Source organism: Myxocyprinus asiaticus, chromosome 19 (assembly GCF_019703515.2).
Source record: "Myxocyprinus asiaticus isolate MX2 ecotype Aquarium Trade chromosome 19, UBuf_Myxa_2, whole genome shotgun sequence".
Classification (NCBI taxonomy): Eukaryota; Metazoa; Chordata; class Actinopteri; order Cypriniformes; family Catostomidae; genus Myxocyprinus; species Myxocyprinus asiaticus.
In genome coordinates, this window is record NC_059362.1 from 5,812,897 (window position 1) to 5,836,345 (window position 23,449).

General features: G+C 39.4%; 1 protein-coding gene across 3 annotated transcripts in view; it reads right to left on the minus strand.

Moving 5' to 3' along the window:
• The window catches only part of gnpat (glyceronephosphate O-acyltransferase), a 158,013-nt gene that overhangs the window by 66,087 nt on the left and 68,477 nt on the right, over nucleotides 1-23,449 (minus strand). For all 3 annotated transcript variants that reach the window (XR_007892053.1, XM_051644846.1, XM_051644847.1), the window contains exons 6-8: nucleotides 2,782-2,909; nucleotides 2,372-2,447; nucleotides 1,694-1,845 (exon numbers count right to left, since the gene is read on the minus strand). Coding sequence is in view for 2 of the 3 variants with exons in the window: in XM_051644846.1 (XP_051500806.1) it covers nucleotides 1,694-1,845; nucleotides 2,372-2,447; nucleotides 2,782-2,909 (356 nt within the window). In the remaining variant the exon portion in view is untranslated. The remainder of the gene's footprint in view (nucleotides 1-1,693; nucleotides 1,846-2,371; nucleotides 2,448-2,781; nucleotides 2,910-23,449) is intronic.

The window sequence follows — 23,449 nt, forward strand, 5'->3', positions numbered from 1 at the left end:
ATTTGTTGGCTTGTTTGTTTGTTAAAATAAATGGCACCTTGCGCATTTGGTCTCCCTTTTTGTTACAGCCTTAGAGCCGGGTTGTAACACTAATGCATTTCATATAATGCATTTTTTGTTAATATATATAAACCAATACATATAAACCAAACCTCCTTGGTCCTAAATGCATGTGTGACTCTAGTGCTCAAGTCTGGTGCATTTCTGTGCTGACTAAATTAGGAATGTTAATTAAAAACTTTGAATCTTTTTCAGCATATTTTTTTTTTTTATTATTATGAATCGTTCCAAAATAATCTAATTGAATCATGACCAAATTTCAGATTTCACGATGCATCATCATCATTAGGTAAAGAATCGTAACTGAATCGTTACACCTCTAGCAGGGATGCACGCAAGTGACCGCGAGTCCAGCGGGCTTCCCGATATTTGTGCTCCGCAGACAGGAGAGTACAGAGCGGGATCACTCATGCTACTCAATTATTTTTGACCCAGGAAAAACCCTAATGGAGAAATACATTTCCACAGAATGGGACGACTCCCAAACAGGTCAGGAAAATAAAGAGGAGCTTGTTATTTAAACAGGTGCGCGACATCTATGCTGTGGGTTCACAAAAGCAGACGCAGAAAAAGGTCATCTGCAAACTGTCGCACGACGATAATCACTCGTAAGCAATCTGTTTTACCACCTCAAAATTAAGCACTCAAAACAATATTCTGAAAGTCAAAAGGTGCACTCCGCATTAATTAGGTTAAAAAAAATAAAATAAAATAAATAAAATAAATGTCAAGAAACGTTTACATTTATTTTATATTTTCTGCAAGAAGTGTTTATTGGCATTTTTCTTATTTGTGTATTATTTTCTTTGTTGCATAGCTTTGAGAATATCTTGAGTCTCTTGTGCAGTGGCGTTGCTATAGCAAAACATTCTCGAACCTCGAATGATTTTAATCTAGCCCCAAATGTTTTTGTTCAGAAGTGCCCAGGTGTTGAGTGGAACTGAGGTGGGAGTTACAGTTTTGTACATGCTGATTATTGCGGGGCTTTCCCGGCATTAGAAACTAAAGTATACTCATCTCGCGTTCAGTGGTTAAGGCACGCTAAATATTCAACTGAAACACACATTTGTGCAGCGCGATTGAAGCCTGGTTTTCACGTGCACGACATCAGAACCGTAAGCTTGAGTGGTCCGCTCTTCTCTATCCCTCTGTACCTGATCTATCCTACTGTATCTGGATGCGTGCGTATCAACAGGGCTTCCCACGATATGCAAGCTCCATAGATAAGATAGTTAAGAGCAAATCATTCGCGTAAGTCAATCGAGCGAGCTTACCTTGACGTCGCGGCCCATACAATAAAACTTAAGCAATCCATCTTAATTCTACTGAGAATTTTCTACTGAGAGTTTAAAGCAGAAGTCTTTGAAACTCTCGAACAGCTTGACAGCCCAGATGAGTAGTATGGACTTTTATGATTCTTTTAGGGTGCTTTTGTCATCATTTTTGGATCTTAATAGCTCCTGGTCCACTTTTCTTTTGCTTGTATGCAAAAGAGCAGCGTGAGCAGTTTTTTGCGATTAACAAAAGAAAAAAAAATTAATTGGGTGAACTCTCCTTTTAAGATTTCTACTCTATTTTGTTGTTATCTGTCTGCTGAATAAAAATGGAGTGTGGAAAGGAAGGCTACATGTACCGAGGTCGACTCTTTGGGCTTTGGGACGCCGAGCAGCTCACGGGCATACAGAGATTCTTCTAGAATTCTCTCATAGCTGATGCTGACAGGAACCAGGTTGACGTCAAATAGCTCTCCTTTAAAAAAAGGCTCCATCACAATGTTCAACAGCCCTGAGGGAGAGAAAGAAGAAAGAGTGTAGGAGATAGAGCTGACACAAATCAGTGTTCAGTGAGGCAGAGCATTTTGTTTTTCTCATTCATCTAAATTTGCTTTGGTTCAATTTGATTGATAACCCCAACGAACAGTGCAACTGTCGAGCTTTGTACAGTTTTTGAGTGGTCGTTTTTAACCTTTCTGCCATAAATTAGTTAGGAGCGTTATTTCATTCAAGGACTATGATTCAACTGTGGACATCCTGTGAAATGTAATTTAGCTTGCAGTTCACTTCCTGTGCGCTAGCAATGCCGAAAAAAAAAAAAAGTTTCCTGTAACCTTGAATTTATTTGTGCAGCTATAAAAAAGGCAAAAAGTGTACAAAAAAAACGAGTCTGAACAATATATATGCAGCAGACAGCAAAGAGATTTTGCCCGAATGAAATACACAAGAAAAAAATTCAAAACGGCAGAATTGAGGGTATTTTTTTAAAAACTAGTCTAAAAAGTGTCATAAAAGTACAAAAAGTACGAGTAAATTACCTGTCTTTGGTGCGAGCGATTTGCATGTTCTGCTTCTTGTTCCTTCCAAGAAGAACTCAATTGGGGCATATCCATTCTGAATGAACGACATGAACCAGATTAAAAAAACAAAAAAAAAAACACTTGTTATACAACTACGAACTATGGAAGCATATTAGTAATTAGTAATTTACGCAGGTAGTCACAGCAGTGCTGATATTTGGTACAACATCACAATTATGGGTGTGATATTACTTAAATAAAACAGTTCAATAAACAAGTTCAAAAACAGTTACAAACAGTTATAAAACAAAAAAAGTTATACATGAAAATAACATCTGATAATGCCTATTTTTGGACTAAGTGAATTTTAAAAAAAAAGAAAAGAAAAAAAAAGGTTCTTCCTCTCATATTATATTTAAAGCTCTTACTCTCAGCATGGTCTTCACATACTCAGAGAACACAGCCCAGTAAAGTTTATCTCCTCCAAATGACCGGCGGATGAAAAACGCTCCCGACATCCGCAGCATCTCACCGATAAACTTCATACTCATAAAATCTGCAGAAACATCATGACACTTCAGGCACTTCATATTCGTAAACAGTTATATGTTTATTTAAGCAATGGTTTGAAGCTCATTTACAGCTAAAATCTGAATTATACAAGAAATTGCTACTCAAATGTAACTTTTGGCACCATATTATGCTGTTTGCATACTTTTACTGAAAAAGCACTGTGGCACATGGTACAGGTACAGACTGTGGTACTGAATTATTAGTATTTTCCACAGTGTTTACATGGTACTCCAAGGTATTTCAAATAAAACCATGATATTACCAAAGTACACGTCCAAAAAGCCATGGTACAGTACTATTCAGTCTAGTTTTCTACTATTGTTTATATTAGGTGTCTTAAACTACTTTGAACTTACTTGAAAAAATTAAGGATTACATACAATGTACTTGTGTACATACGTTTTGCTCTGTAAAACTCGCAAGATTCACATTTTTACTAATGAGTTTGGGGTATGGTTAGGGTAGGGGTAGGGATCAGGGTAAGATTTAGGGTTAAGCAGTGGGTCAACAGTGTAACTATATGCAGGTACTTTAAATTTAAGTGCATTGTAACAAGATGTACAGCACTGTGTAAAAATCTTATTACATTAGATGTTTAACAAAAACATTTGTCATAAGATGGTTATTTTATATCTTCTGCTCTAGTGTGTCAAGGAAATATCAATTTTAGATTTCCAAACATTTCTTTTGCAAATAGAAGTAGAACATATAGTCCTGCAACAGATGGTATGGCCTTCACAGAGCCCAGATCTCAACATCATTTAGTCAGTCTGGGATAACATGAATAGACAGAAGCAACTGAGAATGCCTACATACATAGAACTGTGGCAAATTCTCCAAGATGCATGGAACAACCTATCTGCCAGCAACCTTGAAAAACTGTGTGCATGTGTACCTAGAATAGGTGTTGTTTGAAAGGCATAGGGTAGTCAAACCAAATATTGATTAAAAGTTTTTATGTTTACTGCACTTTGTATTAAGTTAACTGATAACATTTATTAATGGTATTATTTTTTAAAACACCCTCATACTGTATTTTCTGGAAAAAAGTCACACCTGACTATAAGTCGCACCGGGTCAAAATCGCGTTGTTGAGAGAACAAAAAATAAAAACACAGATAAGTCGCATTTCTGTATTCACCTAAAACGCCATAGAAACTAGCACACAGACATCTTGAAAATGTTATCTCAGACCTTTTGTTCTAGTGGTTGCTGTATAGAAATCTACGGTGTTGATGTCAAAGTGTAATAAGCTAGCAAAGTGGATTTACAGGTTATAGAGTTGTCAAAAGCTATCATGAGTATTTTAAAGTGTTCAGGGGATGTAATAACTGGAAGCAGAGTGGGGAGATTTTAAAACAAGAGTACTTCATTCATAAACACACATGATCCTAGCTTTAAGCTGTGGATGTACTGATGTGCCTCTGTGCTCATGAAACTCCAAGAGACAACACAAAGTCATTTAAAATATCTCGTAAGACACCTCTGACCATCTTCTCGTCATTCACCCATCGCATTATAGTTAAGGTATGCAGATTTTTTAAGCATTAAACCTGGATGGGGGGAGGGGTGCAACTATATTTATACACACACGTACACGTGAAAGAGTATGTTTTGTTTTATATTCCGTTTACAACCATTTTTATCACATTTAAGCCTCTAAAAAATATAGGGTGACAAATTAATTTTAAAAAGTACAAATTGTAATTGTCTTTAATGTTATGAACTGCATGTGAAATAATATGAGCTGTCACTGTTGGAAATTTCATGTCAACAACACATTTTAACAAGCTGAAACCTAAAAATTAAGCTAAATTACATGTATAACAATTAAACGCTTAAACATTTACAGTGACAGAAAAACTCACTAGCATTTTCAAGTAGTAAAGGGATGCTGTAGACTCACACCATCAACTCTTGGGGAATACTTTGTGCTCCCACACGTAATCCATTTTGATCGACTCTTCTCAGTAGCTTCAATACAAACAGGAAGTTAAATGACAAAATTCGGAATAGCGGAGTGCAGAAAAGGGGCAGGCTGAATAAGGTGAATAAGTCACACAGAGTGGTTGCATTCAGCAGGCACTAGTGTGCCCTAGAGTGGACACAGAACTATCGTAATTACGAGTTACGAGCACATGAATGACCCAGCGAAGTTGGAAGTTCAAGCAGGAAACTCTGAATTCTAGATACCCGAGTTACCAAGATGGGAGGAGTCCTAAACTTTCAACATGACGGAGGAGAGTACAGTTTCTGTAGTGAATGACAGGTTTTGTTAATTTTTCTTAATACAGCTAATTGTAAGAGCTTGCTGTTTTGGTCATATTCACTTATGTATATCAGCAACCATTCTATGCATGTTGAAGATTTTTACACCATGAAAATAGCTTGTATTTGACCAAAATTCCATTATCGTCAGCAAGCTAACTGAGTGACATGTATTATGGTGTCAAAATAAAAGTTCCTCAGGAAATATTAATGAATGAACCTGGCGTCGTCCATGTTTCCTGTTCTTTCCGACAACAAAGCCCGTGGACACAACATACTCATAATTACAGAGAGGGGGTAAGAGACCTGCTACCGCCACAGGCAGCTCTCACTCGACCTGCCATCGCGACATGGACAGTTTCATAATATTTCCAAATGCGCATGTATACTGTCTATACACTACTATTTAATACATACAGTATATATGCACTTCATTTATACACTTCTCTTGCCTCTACAATCCATATGTATTCTGCCTGTCCTTTCCACAAGAGAACATTCTGCAACCTCACAATGTAAAGCCTGCAACGCTGCAATATTTGCAGATATGCAACTTGCACAACAATACTACTAAGAGTAAGATGTGGGTACCACTTTCCTATATGTCTAGCTCACTGTAAATTACCCCTAATTGTGAATATTCTGTATTTATTGATTGTATTTATTGTTTTTCTGCAAAGAGTTATATTGTTATTTGTACTAATACATGGGTCTGCTGGTCATGTATGTCATCTGTGTCAAGTGTTGGTCTTGTAAGATGTCATATGTTTGTTACTTTTGGTTCAGGAGACACTGTTTTACGTTTCATCCCCTGCCATACAGGAGAGAAAGTCCCTCCAGGATTTTGCGATGGTTGAATTTGCAAGAATTCTGTAAATCTCCGCATTATTTGCGGTAGCTTGCGATTTTTTTATAATTTCCCCAAATTTTCTGCAAAAAAACGTAAATCTGAGGGAATCCCATCGCTTTACTTAATGTTTGATGGTGGCAAAGCAAATGCTTGAAAAGCCTGAAGCAGTCACAACATATTCAAATGCACAGCTGCCATTGTATCATCTCCATAGTAACAGTAAGTGTGTCCGCATCGTCTCCTCCACGTTTTGCACTCACTATCAAAATCCTTGTCTAAACATTTGCAGGACCGCAGACAGCACACATAGGCTACATCACAGCTACTGTAGCGTTTAATCTTCACCCTGAGTGCTGCGCATTTGACACAAAACCTGTGTTTTACACAAACCCTAACATTCACTTAAAATCACCATTAGTTGTGTAGTAAAATGTGATTTGAATTTGAAGTGCTTAATACAGTAGGCTACGAATCTGAAAATAGCAATATATGCTGAACACTTTTGCTGAAAATAAATGAACAAATGTTTTTTTTTTTTACTGACATAAAAAGGTCACATACTGTATATACATACAGTATTTGCAACATATCTTTCAAAATATGACAAAATTTGCCACTTTCTTATACAGTATGTAAACTTTTTTCGAAACACTTGTGGAATTTACATTTGTACATAAATGCTCAAATATGTGAACTCTAATTGTATTTGTTTGTATATGGTCATGTATCAGATATCAGTATCTGACAAAGTAATAATTGCAATAGGCCTAATGAATCCTCATTTGTGTTTTTAGTTTACAGATTTATTGCATGTCTATTTTAAACTTAGAGAAGTTTTCTTGCATTGTCTGTAGCAGAAACTTTTAATACAAAAATAATTAAGGGTCTTCCAATAGCCACAGGTTTCACCTAAATGTATGGTAGCCTATTTTTGTGTAATTCTTTTTTTTTTTTTTTTGCTAACTGCATATTCAGTTATTGCGCACTAAAATATTGACAAATAATTGCATTCACAATGTAATTAACACAATTACAGAGGCACATAATGATGATTTGCGAGTTTTCACTGCAAAACAACCCCAAAAAATTCAGGAAAATGTGCCGCGAAATCCTGGTGGGACTGAATAACAATAAGACGACTTGCATTTGAACCTAAAGATTTAAACTGAGGCTGCTGAAGAGTAAAATATTAATGGGGCAGAGAGTAAAGCCTAATTTTTTACACTTAAGCCCCACCCATTCCAGTGAAAAAGCTGTGTCCGGATCAAAAGAGAGACGCATCGAGGAGGAGACGCAACTTACTGGGAAGCATCGAGAGGGAGACATACTAACTATGACGCATCGAGAGGGAGACGCAAAGAACGGTGATGCATCGAGATGGAGACGCAAAGAACGGTGACGCATCGAGAGGGAGACGCAAAGAACGGTGACGCATCGAGAGGGAGATGCAAAGAACGGTGACGCATCGAGAGAGAGACGCAAAGAACGGTGACGGGTTGAGAGGGAGACGCAACTAACTGTGACGGATCGAGAGGGAGACACATCTTACTGTGACTGCCTATGGCAGTGACAGGTCGAGTGAGAGCTGCCTGTGGAGGTGACCGGTCGAGTGAGAGCTGCCTGTGGTGGTGGCAGTTGGAAAGATATTACCCCTACTTGTACTTCAGAAGTGGGAAGTAGGAAAATTCCTACAGCACATGAAGGCAGCATAGGACCTGGGAGAAGCTGCCCGATTTCCCATCATCCGCCAAAATGTCAAAGTTTTATCATATTCTGTTTATGTTTCATGAAAAAAACATGACAAGTAAGCCACATTGGTTTATAACATCTGTAACTCTATGCTGTGCACAAGTGTTGTCAAAAGTACTGGTACTTCGGTACCAAGTCGATACTAAAATAAAAAAAGATGTAATGATACCAGTGTTTCTGCAGTACAAAGCACCAACTCAATCCGGTACCAGCACGCAGTATGACTGACACACTGTTACTCCTTACACTGAAATGGACAATTAATCAAATAAAATCATGACATGTCCTAAGCTGTTTTCCAAACGACTCACTATACACTTACAAAATGTACTATGCACACAGCCATGTAGTGTATGAATTTTCAAAATGTAGTATCATCCCAAATGGAACACAACATTTTTTTTTTTACTACACGGAAGCGATCGCCGATTGACAGCTGACAGAAGTGATGCTTCCAACCCAAGCGTTGTGTTGCTGCTGGCTTTAGTGCACTATCCACCCTCAGTTCAACACTTATATCTCAATAATATACAAATTCACCTAGCATGGTATGATGTTAAAGCGTTTAACTCACTTTTGTAAGGTGCTGTCTTCACAGAAGTTTCGCTAGTTGTCATATTCTCCATTATTTACAATTGTTTTGCCAGATCACCATTGCTGGCGGTAACCCCACCCCTTCTGCTATGTACAGCAACCCGTGTGCGCTGAGTGCATGAAGTGTCCAACATTCCACACTCCGTTTTGATGGTTGAAAAGTGAATCATCCGGGTACTCGTGGTACACTTATTTTTGTTGCATTTTCAGTGTAAACATACTATTCACACTACTTACACTTCAAAATGATGTAAAATAGTGCAGAAGTGTTGAGGTTTAGGACACACCTCTAGTGTGATTACAGCTAAAGGCTGCAATCTTCGTGTGGAAGAGATGCATACTATGAATGAATGTATAAATCTGACCGCTCATACACTGGAAACTCCACAGACATTGAGAATCATTCACGACATGTTGTACCAGATGACAGAGCAGAGCACTTATCTACTGTGAACCACGCAGCACATGTAAACTATATATTTATATAATTAAATTACAGCATTTGCACTTTAATATCAACTCAACTATTTATATAGCATTTAAAACAACAGAGTTGACCAAAAAGCTTTACAGTAATACCATAAAACATAACATGCAACCATGTGGTTGCCAAATAAAAAAAATTGACAATAGAACTTGCCTAAACTAAATTTGTTGAAAACTGGGTACCAAAATTTTGAAGCTGTAAAAAGCACAAAGGCAGCATAACATTAATCCATATGACTCCAGTGGTTGAATCCTTTGAAGCAAAATGATTCAAGAGTTATGGCCAAAAATGTGATTTTTGTTTGTTTTGTCAGAGTCAAATGAACGAAACCGAAAGTCTCTATGTTCTGGTGCAGAGATATTTATTTTGTTACTTGGTTGCTAGGGTAACCCCATCTGGTTGCTAGGCAGTTACCAAGATGATACTCAAAAGGCTCCTTGCTACCTTGAGTCAAATGAACGAAACCGTAAGTCTCTCCGATGTTCTGGTGCAGAGATATGTGATTTGTTACTTGGTTGCTAGCGTGAGCTCATTTGGTTACTAGGCAGTTTCCAGGGTGATACTAACAAGGCTGCTTGCTGGCCTGAGTCATACGAGCCAACAATGATGTCCCTATGATATTTTGAACCAGAGATGTCCATCTAAGCTCATTTTAATGGATGTCAATGGGTTTTGGTTGCTAGGGTGCACTAAATGGTTGCTAGGGCATGGCTAAGTAGTTTCCATGATGATATTTGAAGAATGGTTGCTCACCCAAGTAAAACAAGCCAACTGTCATTTCTCTAGGACATTCTGATCCAAAGATATCACTCTCAGCCATTTTGAATGGAAGTTAATGGGGTTTGGTTGCTAGGGTGCTCTAAATGGTTGCTAGGGCGTGGCTAAGTAGTTTCCATGATGATACCTGAAGTCTGATTGCTCACCCAATTAAAACAAGCCAACTCTCTAGTATCTAGGACATTCTGATCCAAAGATATCACACTCAGCCATTTTGAATGGAAGTCAATGGGGCTGGTTGCTAGGGTGCTCTAAATGGTTGCTAGGGCGTGGCTAAGTAGTTTTTCAAGTGGATACATGAAGACTGATTGCTCACCCAAGTGAAACAAGCCAAATGTCATGTCTGTAGTACATTCTGATCCAAAGATATCCCTCTCAGCCATTTTTAATGGAAGTCAATAGGGCTGGTTGCTAGGGCATGGCAAGCCAGTGACCAGAGAGATTCTTACTGGCTGATTACTAACCTGACTGAAAAGATCCAATCCCCAAGTGTCTATGACATTCTGTTATGAAGATATCCTTCTGAGCCATTTTGAATGGAAGTATATGGGGGCGGTTGCTAGGGTGTCATAAATGGTTGCTAGGGCGTGGCTACGTCATTTCCAAGAAGATACTTAAAGACTGATTGGTAGCCCAAGTGAAATGAGCCCGCCCCTATGTCTCTACGACATTCTGATTGGGAGATATGATCCCACAAAATTCATTGTCTTGTCATAATAGGAAAAAAACAATTGTTTTAATGGGCGAGACCCTTGCCATAGTATGCCTATGGGGCATTTCTGGGCCGGTTTTACCCCCAGGGATACATCTTACCCCCCATCTCATGTAATGCTCCAAAACTGCTTGCTAGGCCATATGAAATGAGTCCACCAACATTTCTCTACGAAACTCTGATCCATACATATGATCCGTCAAAGTTCTACACAATGCAAAGTCTATGGGATTCTCTGGATGTTTTTTGGCCCCCCAGGGGTGCAACATACCCCCATCTCTTAGAAAAGTCATAGCACAGGTGTTGTAAGTAGTCAGACTGATTTGACACCTAATTCGTGGGTCTACGCCAAACGGTGCGGGACGAGTCAAGTCAACCTAATTAGATAGCCTAATAATAAACAATATTAAAGTGCCTTAATTTTGAGAAACATCAGGTGAGGCATCACAAAGATTTGGTATTTTTTTTACATTCCTGACTGTTATAGCACCACCAAGAGGCAAAGGTATGCAATTTTCATGTGTCTTCAGAATGAACCCATGCATAAGTGTCTCAAATTTTATAAAAATCTTTCATTCATTTCAAGAGTTATAACGTTTAAGTAAAAGTGGCAAAGCCCACAGTTTGTTTTGGTGTAGCTTTGCGACATTGAATCAAAGGTTAAAACTTTTTTGATAATTATTAATAATGGGACTCCAGAGAATCTTTCTGCATTGGTTTGGTTCCGATCAGGTGAACGGACTAGGACTAGATTGAATAGCTGCTAAAATATGATTTTGTTGATGTTTTTCTAGGTATGTGATTGTCCTTATAGACCTTGATGGCACCTTAGACACAGACACTGCTTGCAAAATTTCAAGTCAATCGTCCCAACCATTCAATAGTTAGATCCATTTTAAAGTTTTTTTTACCTTTATAGTGCCACCAAGAGGTGGAGATGCACAATTGTTTTTGTGTGTTATTAGATTGACTCCATAAATGTGTGTACCAAATTTGGTTACAATATCTGATTCTGTTCAAGAGTTTTAACCATTTTTGTAAAAGTGGCCAAGCCCGTTACGAACGTTTTGGCGTACTGTTTGACAATAAATCAAAATGTCAAAATTCCTTTGATAGCTTTTCATTTTGGGACTCCAGAGAATGTTTCTGCACTGGTTTGGTTCCGATCGGGCGAACGGCCTAGGACTAGTTCAAAAAAGTAATCTTTTAAAATAATATCAAGTATTTATTGAACGTTTTGTTTCACACCAATGGTCCTTAAGGTAAAGTTGTTCAGAATGAGGAGATCTACAGTATGGTATGAATAATGTTTCTCTTTGTCAAACACAGTATATACAATGATTTACACGCATGTAAAATGTGACAGCGCCTCCCAGTGGCCAGTCTTTTAACATTTTTGTACAGGCCTCTTGGACCAAGAGACAAATAGCCCTACCAAGTTTAGTTCCGATTGGTCTTATTTAACCCTATATATAAGCTGCTGAATGCTGATTGGTCAATGGCGGCCATGTTTTTAAAGATATGTGACTGACCTCAAAGATCTTGATGGCACCTTGGACAAAGACACTGCATGCAAAATTTTAAGTCGATTGGAACTACGGTTCCATAGTTAGTTTTTTTATTATTATAGCGCCACCAAGAGGCAAAATGTCCTTAGAATGAGCCCAAACATACGTGTACCAAATTTGTTGATAATACCTCAAACCGCTCAAAAGTTATAACAGTTTTAGTGAAAATAGACATGCCCACTACGAACGTTTTGGCGTACCGTTTGAAGATAAATCAGAATTTCAAAATTCCTTGATAAATTTTCATATTGAAACTCTGCTGAATCTTTCTGCACTAGTTTGATTCTGACTGGGCAAACGGCCTAGGACGAGTCCGTTTTGAATTTTTTTCAAACAATCCAAAATAGTGGGAAAACAAAGGGGTGGAGCAAACATTTTACAGGGGGCAAAACTCTTCATCATGATGCAAGGAATGAGAGGAAAAATAATGTTGTTTCTAGCCCTTACGGCCCAAGAGTTATGGCCCAAAATGTGATTTTTGTTTGTTTTGTTTGCAATAGCGCCACCTAGTGTCCGATGGATGCGTGTCTGTATGCCTGAGTAGTGGGAACCATCCTGCCAAGTTTGGGGTCTCTACGACCGACAGTCTCTGACGCAAAGACACTTTTAGGGCAGAGAAAATGCTGTCTACATATTAAATCGAAAGTTACATTTTTTTTTTTTTTAATAATTATTGATATTGAGACTCCATAGAATCGTTTGGCATTGGTTTGGTCCCGATCGGACGAATGGCCTAGGACTAGTTCGCAAAAGTAGGTTTTTAATGTAATCTAAAATATTTAACGAACGGTTTGACGGACACCAATGGTTCTTGAGTCAAAGTTGTTCACAATGAGAAGAGCTATCATATGATATGAATTACTTGTGGTTTTTTTTTAAAACACTGCCTTAAATACAACCATTAACACACATAAAAATAGTGATAGCACCACCCAGTGGCTGATTTTTTCAAAACTTTCCACAGACCTCTTAGGCCAAGAGGCAAACAGGTAAACTGAATTTAATTCCGATCGACCTTTGTTAACCTTGTCTAATAGCTGCTGAAATCTGATTGGCCGATGGCGACCATGTTTTTAAACATACGCAAATGTATTCATAGATTTTGATGGCACTTGAGACAAAGACACTGCATGCAAAGTTTCAAGTTGATCGGACCAAAGGTTACAGCTGTATTAATATTTTAATTTATTATAGCGCCACCAAGAGGCAGAGCCACAATTTTTCTCAAGTGTCCTCAGAATGACTCCACACATAACTGTACCGAATTGGGTGAGAGTATCTTATTCTGTTCAAGAGTTATAAACGTTTAAGCAAAACTCGCCACTCATGCTACGTACGTTTTAGCGTACCGTTGTGAAGATTAATTAACTTTTCATAATGGGACTCTGCTGAATCTTTCTGCACTGGTTTGGTTCCGATGGGGCAAATGGCCTAGGACTAGTTCATTTTTAATTTTTTTCAAATAATCGCAAATTTCGGAAAAAACTTTCATGGCAGAAATGAATTCGGAGATAGCCATTTCGTTTGTCTCAAGCCAAGGATTCCAATGATAATACAACAAACGGTTCAGGAGTTATGGCCCAAAATGTGTTTTCCTTTGTTATAGCAACACCATCTGGCCAGGCGGGCCGAAGCTTTGCACCATTGTAGACTGGGGGAGTACTACCTACCCTCAAAGTTTCAGTTCTCTACGACTTATGGTTTGGTCTGCACAATCAGTTTTAGGGCAGAATAATAATAATAAATATAGCTGTGAGCAGCAATTAACGGGGTTCAAGCGGTTTAAGGCCTTCAAGCACATGCATAAAAAGGTATTGTGTTTTATTTAGCAAGCATGTAACCAACTAGATCATAGATGGAATAGACAATATACTGCCAATACAGGCAATTTACTAAGGAAATACATGGTTTTTAAAGCTTTTTAAAGTTCATAGCGCCATCTTTGGTCCGATCTCCATAAAAGTCTGCATGCTTGTTTAGAATCATATGTCTCATGTGCTCACCTAATTTCGTGAAGTTCTGAGTTTTTGTTTAGGAATTATGGGCTTATTTATACACTTGACCACGCCCATTTTCTAAATGACACTGTTATAGCTACCCAAAGGGTAAAGTTCAACATTTTTTTTTTTTTTATATATAATTATTGACCTAGAGAGTCCAGAGAATTATACTGCATTGGTTTTATTGAGATTGAGCGAAAAACCTAGGACTAGTTTACAATAGTAGTTTTTTTCATAATCGTGAATATTTAATGAATGATTTGATTGACAGCAGTGGTTCTTGAGGCAAAGTTGTTCAGAATGAGGAGATCTAACATATGATATGCATATTGTGTGTATGTGTGAAACTCAGCGTGATTACGGAGGCGTAAAACTTGTTAGTGCCACTTGATGTCCAATTTCTTTCAAATTCTCACAGACCTCTAGGGCCAGGAGTCGAACAAGCCCATCGAGTTTTGTGCCGATCGGCCTCTGTTAACCTTGTCTAATAGGTGCTCAAACCTCATTGGCCACTGGCGGCCATGTTTTTTGAGATACGCCATGCCGATTTTCAACTCAATCAGATTAACGGTTGCGTAGTTAGAGCTGTTTTCATGTTTTTTTCCTGTTATAGCACCACCAAGTGGCCAAACTCCGCATTTTTTTTACTGTGACCTCAGATTGAACTCATACACGTGTACCAAGTTTGGTGAAAATATCATTTCATTCGGGCGTTATAGCGTTATAGCCATTTTAGTAAAAATGGCCCGCCCTTTTCGAACGTTTTGGCACCCCTTAGCGACCGTGAGTCGAAATTGCAATTTTTTTTGATAATTATTGATAATCAGACTCCAGATTATATTTCTGCATTGGTTTGGTTCCGATCGGGCAAAAAACCTTTTTACATTATCTGAAATATTTACCAAACGGTTTGACAGACACCAATGCTTCTTGAGGTAAAGTTGTTTAGAATGAGAAGAGCTATCAGGTGATTTATATTACTTGTGTTTTTTCACAACACTGCATTATATACAACCATTAACACCTACAAAAATCGTGATAGCACCACCTAGTGGCCGATTTTTTTAAACTTTGTACAACCCTCTTAGACCAAGAGTCAAATAGGTCCACCAAGTTTTGTTCCGATCGGTCATTGTTAACCTTGTGTAATAGCTGCTGAAATTTCATTGGCCAATAGTGGCCATGTTTTTCGACATATGTGAATGTCCATATAGACAATGATGGCAGCTGAGACAAAGACAATGTATGCAAATTGTGAAGTCAATAGGATTAACGGTTTAATAGTTACAGCCAATTTCATGTTTTTTGGTATTATAGCGCCTATATTATTCAGCGCTACGCGCTTGAACCCCTAATAATAATAATAAAAATCTTGACATTTTCAATAGGGTTTCAGCGCTAAGTATCACATATTGTGTCATCCATTTGTGTTTGAAGAATGAGTTGAACAAGTGAAAAATTTTTAATGTGGAATAAAAAAAAAAAAAGAGGAAGAAAACTAGTGCTCAGAGCAAGATCTGCCCGACCTATATCTGTGGTCACGATCCAGAATACATCAATCATTACATTATTGTGTTACTGCAGGATTAATTTGTTGCTTAAAGTGCAAGCAAAAACAGTATAATAACAAAATGAAAGAGTAGGGGAAAAAAACGATGCGTCGTTTTTGCGCTCGCCTTTCAGCAAGTCCCACGATACATTTTTTTTTTTTTTTTTTTACATTTTCTGTTTTGATAAATAGCCGTGCTTGATGAAAAATCCAAGCACTCAAATAAGGGTAACAGATTTGCATATCATATAAAGTTAATATTTATTGCATCAATAATTAAATGCAATGTCATGTGCAGGCAAATAAAATCCATGTTTAAATCGAGCAGGGTCATTGAATGAAAAACAAACTAGTAGCATGTAAAAGCATTATACACGGGATGTTATTATAGTCATTCATGCTAATTTTATTGCATTTTTTTTTTTTACTTACTTTGGTCATATGCATGCAAACAGTTTTAAATAATGATGTAGAGAGCCCAACTCGGAATCTTGCGTAGGTTCGTGGAGTGAACTCAGCAGCATAAAGTGTGTTTTACATTTTCTGGTGTCTTGTTAAGCAACATAGCTGGAAAGTGCTGATTTACAGGCTTTTTACCAACATGTCAATTCACAGGCTATTAGTATCACCAAGGCCTATTATTTACAGGGCGTTTTACCAGTGCAGATATGAACACACCATAAAAAGTCTGAATAAAATTACTAACAAGGAACTAAAATGACTGAAGCTCTGGTAATTATTACATTTACCCCACATCCACATATCAAACTAATCCTGTCCAAATAGGGGTTAAATCTATCCCTCAGCCTTTGTTTTCATTCCCAACAAAAATTAAGATCTATGGCTTATGTATGCTTATTATATGATTCATACAGGCATCACTGAGTGAAAATCCAGGACTTTTAAGCACTCTTTCCAGCACCAATTTTTCAAGGACCTGACATAGTCCACATTTTTTCTTAATTCGCTATTTATTCATGAAACTATTAGGAATACAGAGCAAGAGTACAGAGTACCTGAAACAGATGACAAATCCTTTTAAAACATGCCATTTACAATCCATATGAACATGGATGATTCTTCTAAAATGCAAAAGAGCACCTGAACTACACTCCAATGCTGCGTCCCAATCCGCACCCTATCCACACTAAATAGTATCCGAGATTAGAATTAGTGTATCCCAAATCGTAGTATGTTGAAATAAGTGTCCTTAAGTTACCCGGATGGTCTACTATTTCTGGTAGATTTTTGAAGTGTGGATCGATGAACAATTTTTTAGTTAATATTGCCCACAATCCTTTGCAAGAATGAAGGCAGAGTTTTGAGACGGTTTGCAGATGAACAAACATGACAGTAATCCACTTAATAATAGTAAAATGTTTTATGCTCAGGCTATATGGCCTTTGTTTACCTTTAGTTTCCATGAAATTCCCTGATATTGTTTTTATTGTCAGTAAAATTATTGATTTATTGCTCTTTTGTGTTTTTTTGTGTTCCATTAGAACCTTTACCTATGAAAATAGTCTGCATGGGAAGGTTACACCGGCATGGGTAAAAAAAGAAATGGGAGAACCTCAAACAGAAATATAAAGTAAGTGAATATGTTGCTGCTTGTTGTTTTCTGTATTGTCATAGATACTACTACACTGCCACAAGGCCTAAATAATATGCCTGTTAACATGATTTTAGTGTGATCTTTGGTGTGTAAAGTTTTTACAACTTTGTTGCCATGAAATCATAATGCTGTAAAATCTAAAATAATGATTTAAATAACTTCACAGCTCACATAAAACAAATTTTAACAGAAGAATTCATGTGTTTTTATAAAATTATAAGCTTCACATTTCTGCCTTTAAATCCTCCAAAAAATGGCATGTGTTCACTTCCTTTTGTTTCTTTTTGTTTTCCCACACCTGTTACAGGGTCTTAAGTGTCCACAGTCAGGGGTCAGCACAGAGAGAGGGGAATCCACAGCAGCATCGTGGAAGTGGTATGGGGTGATGGATGCTGCATTAGGATCTAAGCCATCCATCACTCCACCACTGCTAATCCAATCTGGCAGCCAGGATGTTGTTGATTCCTCTCCCTCTGATGCTGTGCACAAGAGAATGAGAGGGTCCAATGAGAGTGATCTTTTACAGTACCTGAGGGAGCTGGAGGAAAGGGAGGCAAAGAGAGAGGAGGCCCAGCAGAGGGAGGAGAGAAAAGCAAGAGAGTATGCAGAAAAGAGGAAAAGAAAAAAGAGAGGAAAAAGCCAGAAGGAGAGAGGAAGAGTTTAGGGAGAGAATGTTGAGGAGAGAGGAGATGAGGCATGAGGAGATGAGATGGAGGGATGCAGAGATGAGAAGGGATAAAGAAATGAGGGGAGAGGCTGCAGCACAAGAGGAGATGTTCCTCTCTTTAACGGAGGTCCTCACAAAATCTTTGTTAAATTAATTGAAATTAAATTAAATTGAATTAATACACTGTTATTTGATATTTTACATTACACTCTATGTTTCATAACACTGTCTGGTGTTATTTAATTTATTCCACTAGAGTGCTTAAGGAATTAACCAAAAAAAGTAAATCATAGTACTTGATATCTTTTGGATTGATGTGATATACATTTGAATAATGCTATTACAGATAGGGTACATTTAAGTTTAGACACCACACTTCCGTTTAACTGGGGTGCAAGGTTGAGCATGTCCTCCCTGAATGCAGGTAGATTGAGACTGTGTGAAAGAAGCCATTGGTGGGAGCACCCTTGGCAAACAGTCATCGTGGAGGAGTGTGTGAATACAAAGAACACTGACAACCATGTTAAATGCAGACAGTTATTAATGGGACTAGTGGTAATGTAAGGATCCCTAGACAAACAATAGGCAGGTACTGTTGGTTGAACTTTTTTACCTGTGTTAGTGTACTGTTATCTTCGTCTGTAACATACCATATTTGGTTAATTTCATGCTTCATTTCAACAGAAGATTTTATTGGTCTGTTAAATGGAAAGGAGGCGGCGGGAACCGGACAAACCATCAAAATAATGTTTAATTAAATAAAAAGACACAAACATAAACACACACACATGGCAGCTGCGTATCAGAATCAGAATGAGCTTTATTGCCAAGTATGCTTACACATACAGTGCATCCGGAAAGTATTCACAGCGCTTCACTTTTTCCACATTTTGTTATGTTACAGCCTTATTTCAAAATGGATTAAATTCATTATTTTCCTAAAAATTCTACAAAAAATACCCCATAATGACAACGTGAAAGAGTTTGTTTGAAATCTTTGCAAATTAAAAAGAAAATCACATGTACATAAGTATTCACAGCCTTTGCTCAATACTTTGTTGAAGCACCTTTGGCACCAATTACAGCCTCAAGTCTTTTTGAGTATGATGCTACAAGCTTGGCACAACTATTTTTGGGCAGTTTCTCCCATTCTTCTTTGCAGGACCTCTCAAGCTCCATCAGGTTGGATGGGGAGCATCGGTGCACAGCCATTTTCAGATCTCTCCAGAGATGTTCAATCGGCTTCAAGTCTGGGCTCTGGCTGGGCCACTCAAGGACATTCACAGAGTTGTCCCGTAGCCACTCCTTTGTTATCTTGGCTGTGTGCTTAGGGTCGTTGTCCTGTTGGAAGGTGAATCTTCGCCCCAGTCTGAGGTCCAGAGCGCTCTGGAGCAGGTTTTCATCAAGGATGTCTCTGTACATTGCTGCATTCATCTTTCCCTCGATCCTGACTAGTCTCCCAGTTCCTGCCGCTGAAAAACATCCACACAGCATGATGGTGCCACCACTATGCTTCACTGTAGGGATGGTATTGGCCAGGTGATGAGCAGTGCCTGGTTTCCTCCAGACACGACGCTTGCCATTCAGGCCAAAGAGTTCAATCTTTGTTTCTCATGGTCTGAGAGTCCTTCAGGTGCCTTTTGGCAAACTACAGGCAGGCTGTCATGTGCCTTTTACTGAGGAGTGGCTTCCGTCTGGCCACTCTACCATACAGGCCTGATTGGTAGAGTGCTGCAGAGATGGTTGTTCTTCTGGAAGGTTCTCCTCTCTCCACAGAGAAACGCTGGAGCTCTGTCAAGAGTGACCATCAGTTTCTTGGTCACCTTCCTGACTAAGGCCCTTCTCCCCCGATCGCTCAGTTTGGCCGGGCCGCCAGCTCTAGGAAGAGTCCTGGTGGTTCCAAACTTCTTCCATTTACGGATGATGGAGGCCACTGTGCTCATTGGGACCTTCAATGCTGCAGAACTTTTTCTGTACTCTTCCCCAGATCTGTGGCTCGATACAATCCTGTCTTGGAGGTCTACAGGCAATTCCTTGGACTTCATGGCTTGGTTTGTGCTCTGACATGCACTGTTAACTGTGGGACCTTATATAGACAGGTGTGTGCCTTTCCAAATCATGTCCAATCAACTGAATTTACCACAGGTGGACTCCAGGCAAGCTGTAGAAACATTTCAAGGATGATCAGTGGAAACACGATGCACCTGAGCTCAATTTTGAGTGTCATGGCAAAGGCTGTGAAAACTTATGTACATGTGATTTTTTCATTTTTTATTTTTAATAAATTTGCAAAGATTTCAAACAAACTTTTTTCACGTTGTCATTATGGGGTATTGTTTGTAGGATTTTGAGGAAAATAATTAATTTAATCCATTTTGGAATAAGGCTGTAACATAACAAAATGTGGAAAAAGTGAAGTGCTGTGAGTACTTTCCGGATGCACTGTACAAGGAATTTGTCTTGGTGACAGGAGCTTCCAGTGTACAACCATACAAAAACAATACAAAACAGACATAGATAATAATAAAAAATAATTATAAACATACGTACATACACATGGGTAGTGCAAATCTAATACAATCTGTTATGTACAGTGTAAATACAAATCTGTTATGTACAGTGCAAATGTTTTTTTTTTTCTTTTTCAGAGGAGTGAAATGGCAGAAGTGGTTGGATGTGTTAGATAAATATAAGAAAGACTAAACTGTGTATTGCACACAGTTATTGCTCAATGGGGCAATTTAACTGTTCATGAGATGGATAGCCTGAGGGAAAAAACTGTTCCTGTGCCTGACGGTTCTGGTGCTCAGAGCTCTGAAGTGTCGGCTAGAAGGCAACAGTTCAGAAAGGTAGTGGGCAGGGTGAGTGGGGTCCAGAGTGATTTTTCCAGCCTTTTTCCTCAATCTGGAAGTGTATAGTTCTTGATTGGGATGCAGGGGGCAACCAATAATCCTCTCAGCAGTCCGAACTGTCCTTTGTAGTCTTCTGATATCTCTGATTTCGTAGCTGAACCAAACCAGACAGTTATTGAAGTGCAGAGGACAGACTCAATGACTGTTGAGTAGAACTGTATCAGCAGCGCCTGAGGCAGGTTGAATTTCCTCAACTGGCAAAGGAAGTACAAACTCTGCTGGGCCTTTTTCACAGTGGAGTCAATGTGTGTCTCCCACTTCAGGTCCTGTGAGATGGTAGTGCCCGGGAACCTGAATGACTCCACTGCTGCCACAGTGCTGTTTAGAATGGTGAAGGGGGGGGGGTCAGTGTTGGGGTGTTCCTCCTAAAGTCCACAATCATCTCCACCATTTTGAGCGTGTTCAGCTCAAGGTTGTTTTGACTGCACCAGACATCCAGCTGTTCAACCTCCCTTGTGTATGCAGACTCATCGTTATCTCGGATGAGGCCGATGACAGTGGCGTCATCTGCAAACTTCAGGAGCTTAACAGAGGGGTCCTTGGCGATGCAGTCATTGGTGTAGAGGGAGAAGAGTAGTGGGGAGAGCACACATCCCTGGGTGGCACCAGTGCTGATTGTACAGGTGCTGGAAGTGAGTTTCCCCTGTCTCACAAGCTGCTGCCTGTCCGTCAGAAAGCTGGTAATCCACTGACAGATAGACAAGGTAACAGAGAGTTGGTGTAATTTATTCTGGAGTGTAGCTGGGATGATGGTGTTGAAAGCCGAACTGAAGTCCACAAAAAGGATCCTTGCATATGTCCCTGGTCTGTCCAGATGCTGCAGGATATGATGCAATCCCATGTTGACTGCATCATCCACAGACCTGTTTGCTCGATAAGCAAATTGAAGGGGATCTAGAAAGGGTCCAGTGATGTTCTTCAGGTGGGCCAACACCAGTCTCTCAAATGATTTCATGACCATAGACGTCAGGGCGACAGGTCTGTAGTCATTAAGTCCTGTGATTTTTGGTTTCTTTGGGATGGGGATGATAGTGGAACATCTGAAGCAGCATGGGACTTCACACTGCTCCAGTGACCTATTGGAGATCTGTGTGAAGATGGGGGCCAGCTGGTTAGCACAGGATCTAAGACATGCAGGTGAAACGCCATCTGGGCCCTGTGCTTTCCTTATCCTTTGTTGTCGAAAGACGTGGCTCACATCATCTTCACAGATCTTAAGTGCAGGTTGAGTAGCAGGAGGGGGGAGGAGGGGGGTTGCAGGAGGTGTTGGTGTTTGTGTGAAGTGAAGGTCAGAGTGGATGTGGGGTGTGAGATTGGGCCTTTCAAATCTACAGTAGAACACATTCAGGTCGTCAGCCAGTTGTTGGTCCACCACAGGGTTGGGAGTAGGAGTCCTGTAATTCGTAAGTTGTTTCATGCCACTCCACACTGATGCAGGGTCGTTGGCTGAAAACTTGTTTTTCAGCTTCTCAGAGTATCTTCTTTTAGCCACTCTGATTCCCTTATTCAGTGTGTTCCTGGCCTGATTGTGCAAGACTTTATCCCCAACTCTGTAAGCATCCTCTTTGGCCTGACTTCTGCTGTAAACCATGGTTTGTCGTTGTTAAATGTTAAATAAGTCCTAGTAGGAATGCACATATCCTCACAAAAACTGATATATGATGTAACAGTATCTGTGAGCTCGTCCAGATTGGTGTCTGCAGCCTCAAAAACACTCCAATCAGTGCAGTCAAAGCAGGCTTGTAGTTCCAGCTCTGCTTCCTTGGTCCATCTCTTTACAGTCCTTAATACTGGCTTAGCAGATTTTAATTTCTGTCTGTAGGTTGGAAGAAGATGAACCAGACAGTGATCAGATAGTCCCAAAGCTGCTCTAGGAACAGAGCGATATGCATCCTTTATTGTTGTGTAACAGTGATCCAGTATATTTCTGTCTCTGGTTGGGCATGTGATGTGCTGTTTGTATTTGGGCGGTTCACATGTGAGGTTTGCTTTGTTAAAATCCCCAAGAATAATAATAACTGAGTCCAGGTATTGTTGTTCTGTGTCTGTGATTTGATCAGCCAGCTGTTGCAACGCTGTGTTCAAACACGCGTTTGGTGCGATGTACACACCAGAATAAACAAGGAAATCTCCCGTGGCGAGTAGAAAGGCTTTTCCAAATTAGAACAGCACATCCTCTTTAACGTTGTTACATCTGTACACCAACTTTCATTGATGTAAAAGCATGTTCCACCGCCTCTCGTTTTTCCCGTTAACTCCGCGATGCGATCCACTCTGAACAGCTGGAAGCCCGGCAGATGTAACGCGCTGTCCGGAATGGCTTCACTCAGCCAGGTTTCTGTGAAGCACAAGGCAGCAGAGTTTGAAAAGTCCTTGTATTTGTAGTTCGTCCGTTTTGTTAGGGAGAGAGTGGAGATTTGCTAGATGAATGCTCGGCAGCGTTGTTCTAAAGCCGCGCCAACGGAGCCTGACCAGCGCGCCTGCGTCTCCTAGCATGTTTAAACAACACAGCCGCGCCTCCGACTAAAATGTCAAACAAAACATCAGAATATTCCAAATCTGGGAAAATATTGACTGGTGTATGCTGTCGAATGTTCAGCAGTTCGTCTCTGGTAAAACTGACTGAAAAAAGATTACTAAACACAGGACTAACAAACAAAAACAACAAAACAATAGAAGCGCTCCACACCGAGGCAGCCATCATGATGTACATGTATGGCTCTCTCTCTCTCGAACTGCCATATCTCGCCGCACTTATCCCTCTCCTCGGCTGAT